The sequence below is a fragment of the Anas acuta genome, chromosome 1, assembly GCF_963932015.1.
Source record: "Anas acuta chromosome 1, bAnaAcu1.1, whole genome shotgun sequence".
Taxonomy (NCBI): domain Eukaryota; kingdom Metazoa; phylum Chordata; class Aves; order Anseriformes; family Anatidae; genus Anas; species Anas acuta.
Genome location: NC_088979.1, coordinates 90,009,216 through 90,021,516, shown reverse-complemented (window position 1 = coordinate 90,021,516; position 12,301 = coordinate 90,009,216). Strand labels below are relative to the sequence as shown.

At 39.2% G+C, this 12,301-nt stretch overlaps 1 protein-coding gene and 1 long non-coding RNA gene across 2 annotated transcripts in view; one reads left to right on the top strand and one right to left on the bottom strand.

The window, feature by feature from the left end:
* The window catches only part of PDK3 (pyruvate dehydrogenase kinase 3), a 53,160-nt gene that overhangs the window by 10,291 nt on the left and 30,568 nt on the right, over window positions 1-12,301 (top strand). The window contains exon 2 of the mRNA XM_068687035.1: window positions 9,957-10,098. Within this exon, the coding sequence (XP_068543136.1) occupies window positions 9,957-10,098 (142 nt within the window). The remainder of the gene's footprint in view (window positions 1-9,956; window positions 10,099-12,301) is intronic.
* The window catches only part of LOC137858819 (uncharacterized), a 32,163-nt gene that overhangs the window by 16,891 nt on the left and 2,971 nt on the right, over window positions 1-12,301 (bottom strand). The gene's annotated exons all lie outside the window — the stretch shown is intronic.

The following is a 12,301-nucleotide window of genomic DNA, read 5'->3' as shown; positions in this document are numbered from 1 at the left end:
CGCTGAGAGTGCTTAGCACTGAGATGCCACGGAGCACAATTCAGTGGTCATACGGCGTTAATAACTAACCTCTCATCTGCGAACGTAAGTATTTTAGGAAATAGGGAATCCAATTCAAACAGCTTTCTTAGGGGCAGGCTGTGGTAGGGAGTGAGTGTCAGCAAGAGTCAGCGTTTCCGATTATGGTGTGTGCGCTTTTTCCTCTTGCTTCATCATCCTTATTACATCTTGCAAAGCCCTCTCTTAAACCAAGCAAACAAACCCTGTGTGCTTTTTGTGGGATTGACGTTTTTAGTGGTTGCTGAGATAAATCCCTAGAGAGTGTGCTGAAAGTCTCTATTCCTGTCTGGGAATAGGAATGATTTTGGAGTACTGGGTGGTGTGTTTTTTTTATTTAGCCACATCTGTTGGTGCTATACTAGCATAGTTTGTTTACCTTTAATATATAGGCCATGCTTCTGAATTGGGTATAATCAGTGGAAATCATAGGTCCTTGTTTAGCTCTATTTTACTAGTTTCAGCAGCAAGATCTTAATTTTAGCCTTTGCACAGTCTGCTCTGATGCCATGATCTTATTGGATCTTCTTTTGAAGATTTCTCTGTCTTGCTGTTTCACTTTTTTTGTTTGTCTATGCAGGAGCTAAAAATACTCTGGAAGTCTAACAGAAGAAGATAGATGTGGCTGATTGCTTTCCTTCCTGCTTTCCTTTAGTTTTGCCCTAGAAAAGAACCAAAAGTAGTTTAATAGATATAGGAGACAAAAGGCTTCTGATCTTGTTTTATGGCTTTTGAATGGAGCCTGCCCTCCCTGACATACAGCGGGTGGGACTTTCCTGCTTTAGAGCCTTGCTGTGGTGTGGTGTCTGATGTTTCAGCTCCATGTCAGGTACACAGCGAGCGGAGAGAACTAGACCTCTAGGTGCAGAGAAAAGATGAAAAAGCATTTCATTTATCCTACTTCTGTCTCCTCTGTCAGGATATATACAATATAGTAGTTTCCAATACTTAGAAACTGCTGCTCTTTTATGATCTGGGCAGGGCAGGCCAGTACCTGGTAGGGAAGTGGCAGCCGTGTTAGGTTTATGAAGCAGGTCACTTTGATCTTCATCCGTGCTCCTGTAGCCTGCTCTCACGTGGGAGTTTCACGAATGGGGGAATCTGGCAGCTGAACTGAGCATTTGGTAATGTTCTAGAGGGACACGACTTCATGGACTCTTGCTGAGTTTCTGCCTTCTTCTGCGGTGAAATCGAGGTGTGTATGTGCCCTCTTCTGCAACTTTCTATATGTGACTAATCCTTTTGTGGTCTGAACCTTGGTCAGCATGGTATTTTGCTGGCAGTTTGTAGAATTTGTCAGAATTGAATTTGCATCTACTGCATGTCTGTGAATAGTCTCTGTGTTGTTTGTGCCTCCTGTTGCAGGATCTGGAACAAATGTTTGCTTTTTTCACTAGATCCAGCTTTGCAACAGTTGTCCAACTCCATCTGTACAATGCAAGGAACTGAAAAGACCCTGCTTCAGAGAGAGCACTGTCATGAAAGTTCATTCCTTCCGACTGGAAAACGTGCATATATTTTTTCCCTACCCACTACAGGCGTATGGTCCCTAAAACCTGAGTGGACCTTGTTGTCAATGCTATATTTGCTCCCATTTCTTAACACTAGGGGTGAAAAAAAGATGAGGTAAAAACAGGAAAGAGAAGAGTAAATGTTCAAAGTAAAGTTAAATCCCAGTGAGAGTTAAATAGAAAGATTAGTAGAGAAACCTATCTAGAAACACAGCTGTGCTTCCTGAATTTCCCTCAGGTTGAAGTTTTCCTGGTGATAATGTTGACATATACCCCCCTCAAATGTTCCACTTTTAGTCTTTATCCATCTGATGGTATTGCATTTGGAAGACTTTAATGCATTCAAGACCGCTGTTATGGCCGGTGTAACTCTGATGCTGATAGAGCATGTTTCCTTTGTGTTTTCTTGTCTTTTTTTTGTCCCCTCTGATACCCGTCTCATTAATGGTTTGGTTTGTTTTTGGTGGAAATGTTTTGGTGGAACGCTTTTTCACATATAAGAAAAAGGATTTTAATGTTAGATGCCACCTTTTGGGTGACCTTCTTGTGAAATGTTAGTGTCTTACTGTTTTATTTAGGTACGTTCATCTGTGTTCTCAACTGAATCTGAAGTTGCAAGGGTAATCAGATCAGTTCTAATCAAATCAGTTCTTCAGATGTGTCATACTTCATTGCAAAATCAAATGTACCATCATTTTTACCCTCTCTCTTTTGGTCTGTAGTGGTTACTGACTGCTCCATATGCAGCAGTGTGGACGTACCGTTCCCTCTGCATCGTTACAAAGCGTGCCTGGCTTGTTTCTACCATGGAAGGATGTTCGTTGAATGTTGTTCACTGACCGTAGTTTCATGTCAAGTCCAGGAGATCTGGACACTACTTACGTCCCTGTTTGGTGATACAGATCCTCTTTTACCCTCTGAAGGCTGTATCTGTTCTCAGTTATACCAACTAGTACAAGAGCCTCAGGGCTGGCGGCACAATCAGTTCATTGCAGATTTGAAGGTGTCAGAGGGGAGGGTGCTTTTCTATATGACTTCAGTATAGTGTGGCTGACTAGTCCAGACAGGTGAGAGCTTCAGAACATTCAGGATGATGCAGCCCTTATTAAACAGCCTTTTTTTTAAGATGACTTCTTCCACGACTGAACCTTTTATTGCTGTCTTTCCGTCAGAGTAATTTCTAATATGTAGCTTAATCTATGCAGTCTCTGCTTCATCTTTACTGATTCTGGTATGCTTCGAAGTTCTTACTTTCTGCTTGCTTTTCTACCTGTTTCTACTTTCTTTTTATATGTAATCCTCCAGTTCAGTCTTAACCAGTGTTGGACAGGGTGGGTTATTTTTATGTGTGCTTTTCCTTCACCCTCTTCGGTCAAATTCTCAGCTAAGTTGTAAGCACCGTAGGCATGATCTGGGAGTTTCTTAATCATCTTGAAAGTGTAACTTTCATTAAGAATAGCAATAATCTAGAGATAATCTAGGCTGAATTTGAACTAAAATCTACCCCTTAGAAAATAATCCCTAGTGTTTTTCTACGATGAAGAGCTGAGCTGGGCTGCGATGTTCCCTATAGCAGCATAGATCTATACCAAGAGGTATTCTATAGGTTATATTTTATGTTAATATAAAAGTTCATGAAATACTTCTTATTGAGGGAAACCTCTTTCAGTGCCTGTTTTAAGACTTGACCTCCACATTTTTCCCCCCTTAGAGCACCAAGGCTGAAGTATTATTCAGTTGAAATGAAGTATCGCTGTGGGCACAAACAATGGAAAATAAACATTGAGCACATGCATAAAATTGGGAATCCCATATATCAAGTGATGTCATCTTGTCCTTTCATTGTGCCTCTGTGCATAAGTGTTTTACTTTGAGTAGAGGCTTCTAATACTTCTATCTTTATTTTTTCAAAAGCACACTTGTAAATAATTTCAGTTTTATGTGTGGTGTGCATTATCAAGAAGGTAGAGAGATCTAGTTTGCTTTGCGTGTCTGGCTGTATAAATGTATATGTATGAAATAAAACTGATGCTGTACCCTTTAATGTGCTTTTTTTTCCCTGTTTTGCTTGTGTTAAGCATCGATTATCAAGTTCAAGTTAATTCCTTCAAGTCAGAAGTTTAGATGAAGTATAATGGATTCCAGAAATTACTTGCATACTTACTAATGAATGATTCAAATTAGCAATATTTCAAATATATCTGTCCTGCATTCTTCACAAAAGCATTAACAAAGCAGAATATTGCTTAATTCTTCAGTGGAAACTTGGCAGAGTTTTTGTCTTCGCAAAAATCAATTCAGAACATGTAAAAAGTGAAATAATTGCAATTCCAATGCACCGTTCTGAAAGATTTTTATTTTCCTAATGCAGAATCTTAGTTATCTGACAGCTTAGGTACCTTAGAAATGGCATTATAATCTTTAACCGCTCAACACTTTGAGAGGAAAAACAGTTATTGCTGATGGATTTCTATACTCGCAAAAGTTTTTATCCTTCATGTTTATTTCTTCCGTTAATATGTTCAGGACTGGCTAAAATATGCAAAGAAAGGATCTGGTGACTTTGTCTGCGCTTCTGACAAGTAACTAGATACCAGAGGGTGATAGGTCAAATGCTTTAATGAAACATTGCCAGTATAAGTGTAGCTAGAAAAAAGTTTATTAGATAAACTGGATTCAGACTCTCTGTCTAGCTGCAGAGGTTCCAAGACTTCCAGGTGCTGTGGCATCTTGAGTTTTCTCTCTTTTCCAGTGTTTCTAATATCCTGTATGTGACATTGGGAAATTCAAGCTCTTGCTTTAATTCATGGGTATATCGTAGTGTGGGGGCTAAACCACAAATTAGGTGCTAATATTGGAAACCTATGCACTCTCGATTTAAGGAAATAACTCCTTAGCTTTTAGTCTTGAAATTAGTATCTTCCGTAATGCCTGACTTGCAGAGAAGTTTAGTTTTCTTGATATACCACTCTAACATGTTTTCTTTAAAATTCTGTTTTGTTTTTTTTTTTTTTAAATCCTCTCCAATGTTTTACTTTTAGGCATTAAAACTACAAGTTGAACAAACAACTATTTGTTGCGCTTGTTTGCTACTAGTGCTTGAAATCTAGAATTCAATTATATGACCACCAAGCAGAATCACATAAAGCCATGACTACTGGAACTTCATTTAGAGAAAGTTAGCATGTACTGATATTGAAACATTTGTAAGAATGAAATGTTAACCTGGCCTTGCTTCAAGTTACTTAAACTGTGTGAACATAAAAGTTGCACATAAATCCATAATTAAGGTGTAATCTTTTAACAGAAGTCAATCCAACATTTAGACTGGACGTTCTCAAACTTTGAACAAGTCTTTGGTGTAGGTAAGCTGTTTTTAATTTAAATATACTCATTTTACTCAGACAAGTGTGAGTGAAAAACATGGAGGCAGCAAGACGAAAAAGAACCTTTATCATTAGGACTTACATACAGAGCATCTCAGTTCTTACTCCTCTGCAGTGCATTTTTATTTCCTCCAGTTCAGTGATTTGGTGGTCTATGGGCAAAAATCCATGACTCCTCAGAGTTAGAAATGAATGGTAATTTTGTATAATTTAACGAGATAGCGAAAAGCTATATTTGCACCATATTGCTTTACAAAATAAAAGCAGCGGGCCTTCTATTAGTAATTGATACCAAAAGCTGTATTCATAGCATGTTATAATGCCACGCTAGCACTGTGCTTCTATATCATTACATTCTGCCTTGGAGTCTGCTGCTACCATTGCTCCTTAGTGCACTGTAATTAAACAGCTCTGTGACACAGCACCCCTTGTTTTGGAAATCAACCTAATTGCAGTCCTAGATGCCCAGTCCCTAGTGCACTAGGGCATAGGATTACTGCATTCTTTCTTACGTGTGAATTCGCACAGAGGTAAGCAGTCATGACCTAGTGATATCTATCTACATGTATTATTGAGTAACTTGTTGGGAGCTGTGGTATAAATGAAGGTGAAGTTGTTCACAAGCTCCATGTTGTCCTTAACCTTGAGCGTGGCTTCAAATTGTGTTGAACTGAAACTAATGGATTGAAACTGGATGCAGCGTGTGGTATTTAAGCTGAAAGTTTGTTTCTGCCAACGTGCAGACCTAGCTGGAGTGATAACAAAATCAAGAAAGAATGCTGTAGTTTTTGAGAAAGGATCTAACAAAGCGAAAGTAAAGCCAGCCTATGAATATATATGTGTGTATGTATGTGTGTATATATATAAATATATATATCTGATTGTAGTTTAAGCCTGTAGAAATGGGTTATACAACTTGGTTGAACGCTGTTTCTAGGAAAAATCTTTAGAACTTGCATATGATAAATTATATAAAGGAAATACTATAGACTTAGATTTATTTTTTTGCACTTAATAGGTTGTCCCTCTTTTTGACACATCTACCATTACAGGAAAATGTGGTATTACAGGAACTGCTTTAAGGAATAGCAGCCAAGTAGCAGCCATTAGGACACAGTACGTTTTCTGTTTCAAAAGCTGAAGGGTATCCAGTTGTTGCTGATCTAAGCAAATAGTCATTCTCTCTGCCATGCACATGCTGTTTGGCAAGCAGATAAGTGACCTTATGCTAGAAGCTGAAGCAATGCTGTGGAGGCTCGCAGATAAAGCACACGCAGCCAAGCAGCCGTTATTCTGACCACGTATCACAAAACAATGTACTGAGGCTATGGTGAAACAAGGCTTCAAGTCAGTCTGGAAATAGCACTTCCTTTCCCTTGCCTGAAGTGGCCATGCAAAGAGACCCCAAAATGCTCTGCACTTGAACATAGCAAGGCAACTCTCTGCAAAGAGACAATTCAGAACTGCTGGGGTGAGACGGATGAAATAGAAATGTGCCTTTGCTTATGGGAGAACAGGACATTAGTCTTTTCTGCCAGTCCTGCTTTCCAGTCCAGCAGCTTTTGTTGCCTTCCTTGCACAAACTCAGGGACTGTGTCCTTGGAGGGCCTCCACGCCCTTTCACAGGCTGCCCCAGGCTGTGCGTTGTTCACTTTTTCCTCATTCTCAGGGCTGAGTTTCATTCCTTTGGCTTTTTCTTGCCCATAAAACAACCAAACTTGCTCTCAGACGGTCTCATAAAGAAACAGAACAGTCATCGTCTGTTCCAGAGATTTGTTCCATCGTCTTTTGCAGCCCAGAAGGTGTAGGGTGAGCTAGTCAAAGCCGTCTCTCCTGTTGTCTGGCCACTCTTCCTAAAGACTTAGAACATCAGACTAGTTGTGAACAAACAAGTGGCTGTCTCCTCTGTTGTGGGTGGTGCAGTGTCAAGTGTCATTGAAGGTGTGAACTCTGAAATCATTACAGTGCCTCAAGAAAGCAGCAGTGTGATGTTGCATTTCTTCTCATTTTGTCAGGATGTCTGTATTTGTAACTGAAGAGGTGAAAATGCAAATAAGTAAAGCAGGAGCAAATGTTTGCTGGAAGACCAGTCAGCAGAACTGCTGATACCAACAGAATGGAATGATCCACTGATCGGGGATACATAGATGAGCAAGAAAAAAGGGAAACCCTAACCCTGCCTGCCTGTTCCCCCAAGCTTGTGTTACACAGTTTGATTGGGAACTAATCCATCAATGCATGTTACCTATGCGAAGAAATCTCTGCTGTTCAGCTGATTATAATGGGACTGTCTTAAAAAGTATCGCATTGATTGTGCCAGTTTCATTGTACTCGAGTCTTCCAAATTGCAAATCCTAGTGATTATGTGCCTAGCAGTGCTTTTAATGATTTCTGGTTTGCTTGAACATAATTTATAGCTCTTGTATTATGTCTTCACTCATAGATTTTGCAGGTGGCTGCACTGGTTATGATCACAAAAGACATTTACTGTCTTTGTAGGTGAAAGCAGAATATTGGCTGTTCATTACAAGTAAAACTTATTGTTGTTTAGTTGTTTGTTTTTTAATTTACCTGGACACTTCAGAAGTGGGTTTTGGTGAGAAGTTCCGTACCTTGTGTAAAGTGACAATGTTCAAAAGTATGTCAAGTCAGGCCTGATCTTCCATCTGAACTATCTGGGCAAGAATCTCACACTTTCAAATGCTTGTGGTTAAAAGGTTTATGGTTATCTCCAGGGACTGATTTAGCAGAATACCGTCAGTCATGTCAGCCTTCTGGTTTCTGTAAGGTAGCTCCAGAGAATTACCGTTGTTCCAAGTCGGTCCACGGCATAGCAGTAATATATTTTGGTTCACTTTTATTTGACTTATAAAGAGGGCTTTTCTTATTTTCAATGCATTATGCTGGATAATCTCAGCTGCAGCTTTTTGAGACTGGAATGTGGTTACGAGCAGGGCACTTTACTTGCAGCCATCTGGTGAGCTCCTTGTTGCGTAGTCCTAGGAAGGGATGACCACCTTGCTGATCTTGCCATGTGCTGCTGAAATGTTGAAGGTCTGAGGAGCTCGTGATGTGAAATACCAGCCAGCTGTTGCCTTTCTCATTTGCTGCTTTGTTTTTATTCCTTGTCCTCCATTATGTCTGCATGTGTTTCTTAAAAGCTCACGTTTCTACTGAAGTCATACTGATAAAAGCTAGTATTTTTACAGTCTTATTTCCAACTAACATCAAGTATTTGGTATTAGATGATTTTTATTTATAGGATGAGAGCTCGGCTGATGCTATTACCATTTATGCTGTAAGGCACTGATAAAAATGTGTAGCATTCTGCTATCTGATATAGCTTGTAGTGGGCGTAGTTGAGTAACGTTGCTCTAATGCCATAACTACTGTATCTAATGCTCTTAAGATCAGAGAGCCGCAGAACATCCTGAGTAGCAATGGACCCACAAGGATCATAGAACCCAACTCCTGGTTCCACACTGCGCCACTCAAAAATTAAACCCTGTGTCTGAGGGCATTGTCCAAACACTCCTTAAGCTCCAGCAAGCTCAGTGCCATGACCACATCCCTGGGCAGCCTGTCCCAGTGCCCGACCACCTCTGGGTGCAGACCCTTTCCCTAACCCCCAGCCTGACCCTCCCCTGTCCCAGCTCCATGCCATCCCCTCGGGTCCTGTCGCTGTCCCCAGAGAGCAGAGCTCAGCGCCTGCCCCTCCGCTCCCTGTGAGGGAGCTGCAGGCCGCCATGAGGCCTCCCCTCAGCCTGCTCTGCTCTGGGCTGAACAAACCAAGGGGCCTCAGCTGCTCCTCATACATTGTGCCCTCCAGACCCTTCACCATCTTTGTAGCCATCCTTTGGACGCTCTCTAATAGCTTTATGTCCCTTTTTATACTGTGGTGCCCCAAACTGCACACAGAGCTCAGGGTGAGGCCGCACCAGCACAGAGCAGAAATGTTCACTCCCCTTGACCAGCTAGCCATGCAGTGCCTGATGTATCTGGGGTATGGTTGGCCCTTCTGGCTGCCAGAACACACTGTGCTGACTCACGTTCATCATTATTTAATGTTTGGTTTTCTTTTCAGAACTTAGATGTTTCGTGCTTTTTCAGGATTCAAAACTGCAGAAGCTAATTCTGTATATTTAAGCAGTCTAAAAGGCATTTTTTTTTAAATAAACATGGTAGTACTGTAATTTGTCTGTGAAAGGCATTAGAAAGATTTGTGTTACATTGCAATTTGCTATAACAGTATACATGAAAATTCTGAGGCCCAAGGAGTCCTGCGTAGAATAATAAATGAGTATCTGTAAGTCTTTTTTAACAGGGATGCTTTCAGCTGCTCAAGTTGTGTCTTGCTGTTATTTTCCGTGTCTCTAAACTTCAGAGTAGATACAAAGAAAAAGCTAGTAAATGGAAAGAAGAGCTATCTCTTGATGACTCTCATCCATAAAACCATTTCTTGCAAAACCAATGTGTTTCTCAGACCTCAGAAAGAATAAGGAGAAACTCAAATCTCAAGTTTTTCATGTGAGAGTGTTGGGAGGTTGCTGATACTGTAGATGTGAACTGGAGAGGACATAAAAAGCAATCTAAGGGGATCAAACTCAATTGGAGGCAGTAACAGACCTTTCTATTTTTCTCAGAAAGGTACCTGTACCTTGATATGTGTGTGAGGTGCCGGTGAGGATGAAATCTAAGCACATGAATGAACAAAAATCAGACTGAGGCAGTCAGAAACTGAGCATTTAAAATGAGAGAATGTCTTTGGCACATAAAAGAGTAAGCTATAGGAAGGTAAAAGTGCCTTCAGTTGTACCAAAGAAAGAAGCACCCAAAAATGTATGTTGGGAGTCAGAGGGGAAGGGAAGGTGGGTACTCAAAAAAAAAAAAAAAAGTTGATTTTGAACTTTTTTTTAACCAAGTGACTTTTTAATCTTCTGGCACTAACAAGTCTAAAATTTGCTGTGACAGCCCTATGTTTGTTTTTTGTTCCCTGTAACAGGTCGTGACAATGCATGTGAGAAGACTTCATACATGTTTCTGCGGAAAGAACTTCCTGTGCGGCTAGCTAACACCATGAGAGAAGTCAATTTGTTGCCTGATAACTTACTTAACAGGCCTTCAGTTGGGCTAGTGCAGAGTTGGTAAGTTGGTATTTTTAAAATAGATTGAGAAAGTAGTGTAAAACTGACACTAAATGTGGTGCTTTACTTGTGATTTTTTTTCTTCCGTCATATGTTTAGTGCTGTAGTATGGGTCTTGGAGATAAGAATTTGTAAGTTATTATTTTGAATAAAAACATACAGTTGTCTCCCAGGTAATTAGAAATGATTGATAACTCTAAAAAGCTATCTTTAAAAAAAAAAAAAAAATCCTTACTGTATTATATCCATGACTTAAAATAGCTTGTTCTTTCCTATTAATTTTCATTTGTCAAAAATACTGAAAACAAAATTAAACTTTGCATGTTCTTCTCATTAATAAGTTTTTAACAATAAAAACTGGTGTTCAGTGGAAATCATGGAACAGGATAAAATTCTGTTGTTATCCACTAAGTAACATTCTCTTATTAATAATTGTGCATTATACTTAAGTAGTGTTTAACTGGGCTGATGCTAAATGCTGCCATCTTCTCCACAGTAATTCATTTCTAATCTACTTGCACATTCGGTGTGTTTTGGAGACTACTGCCTTGTATGTATTAAGTGCTAAAAAGATGCTGTTGTTCACAGGGTATTGATTGTTTCTTCCCCTACAAATACTTGAGTCAAAGAATTTCTTTAAAAATACAGCAAAGTTCCCTTTGTGAATAACAGCTTATCTGCTGGGTACATGAGTTGCAATTCACGTTGTTAGATTTTGTGAGTTTCAGTCAGCCCTTGGGCCGAGAAACTCTGCACTGACTGTATGTTGACTTCTGGGCATGGTCTCATATTTACCAAACTTCAGACTCAGAAAGTGTAAAGTAGGATATGTGTTATTGTATAATTTGATTTAAATGTGTTTGCCTGTGAGAGGTAACATTAGCTGTCTTGATGACTACTTCAAACATAGCGATTAAGTGCTTCAAATAAATGTAAATGCTGTGGAGCCCCACAATAGCAATTACTTTTGTGGCTAAGTGGCAGCTTGCAGGATCTGAAGGGTTGTATCCATTGGATGTTACTGGATGCTGTTGTACTAAGTAGAAAAGAATGGATAATATTCAGGCCTTTCAGGCTTTTCTGATCTAGATTACTTGTGAAGCTGTCTTAGTGGGATACAGACAGATGAACACAGAAAAGGAAATAATTTTTCTTTGGTGACTATAGAGTATAATTCTTCTAGTCCATCAGTATGTTCTATGGCATATGCTTCCACCCTGCTCGTGCAGGTCTAGCAAAGGAATCGAATAGGTGTTTAGCGTGGGTGATCGCTTCAGAATTTTTGGTTAGATCTTTGAGGACTTCAAGTAAGATTATGGCTACAGTAGATGGGGCTTAATTAAATCTGGAGCTCTTTGGAATATATGACTGTAACGTACTTGTCTAAATCATACCTTTAGTGTGACAATGGTGCACAATATCCCAGCTGTAGAGTGATAGTTTTCTGTTAAATGGGCCAAAAGACAATCAGTAGAGTTAATGTGATGAACAGGTTCAAACAGATATCTGACTCAGAGTGTTCCTTTGATTTTGACCCTCAGTTAAATAAGAGTGTCTGTGGAAAGAAATATCTTCTTAAGATTATTTGAGAATATATTTGTGATTTTTATATCAGAATTACTAAGATAATTATAGAATGTTGTTTTTCTGATTATAGATCTGGACTTTAAAGAGTTTATTTCCTATTTCCCTGCTTGGAGGGTTTTTTGTTTTTGGCTTTTTTTTTTAATGTTTACCTGTGGATTAAAATGCCTGTTAATATACCAGTTAGGAATCTTGGGCAAAATGTAGTTATAAGTTAGGTCTTAAATAAATAAACTAAACTAAACTTAGGTTTGATTAACCAAGAATATCAGGCAGTTTTGAAGATAGCAAGTTTTGAGACTTACAGTGTTTTAACCTAAGCCTTAGACATACCTAGAGAGAGATTGCTAAATCTTAGTAAAACATGAATTCAGCTGTTCAGCTGCCTTGTGAACTTCTAAAATTGAGAAATCTCTTGATGCACTTATTGCATACTTACATGTAGACTCTTTTGAATCAGATTTTACAGTCCTTTATTTTTAGTATGTCATAGGTTTAGAAAGCTTGACGGTTTATTAATATGCAAGCCAAAAATTGTATGTTTGCCACAAGTGAGCAAATACATCTTGTAATACATTATTCACTTTAATCTGTTTAATTGCTAATTTCTTGTAAGTAG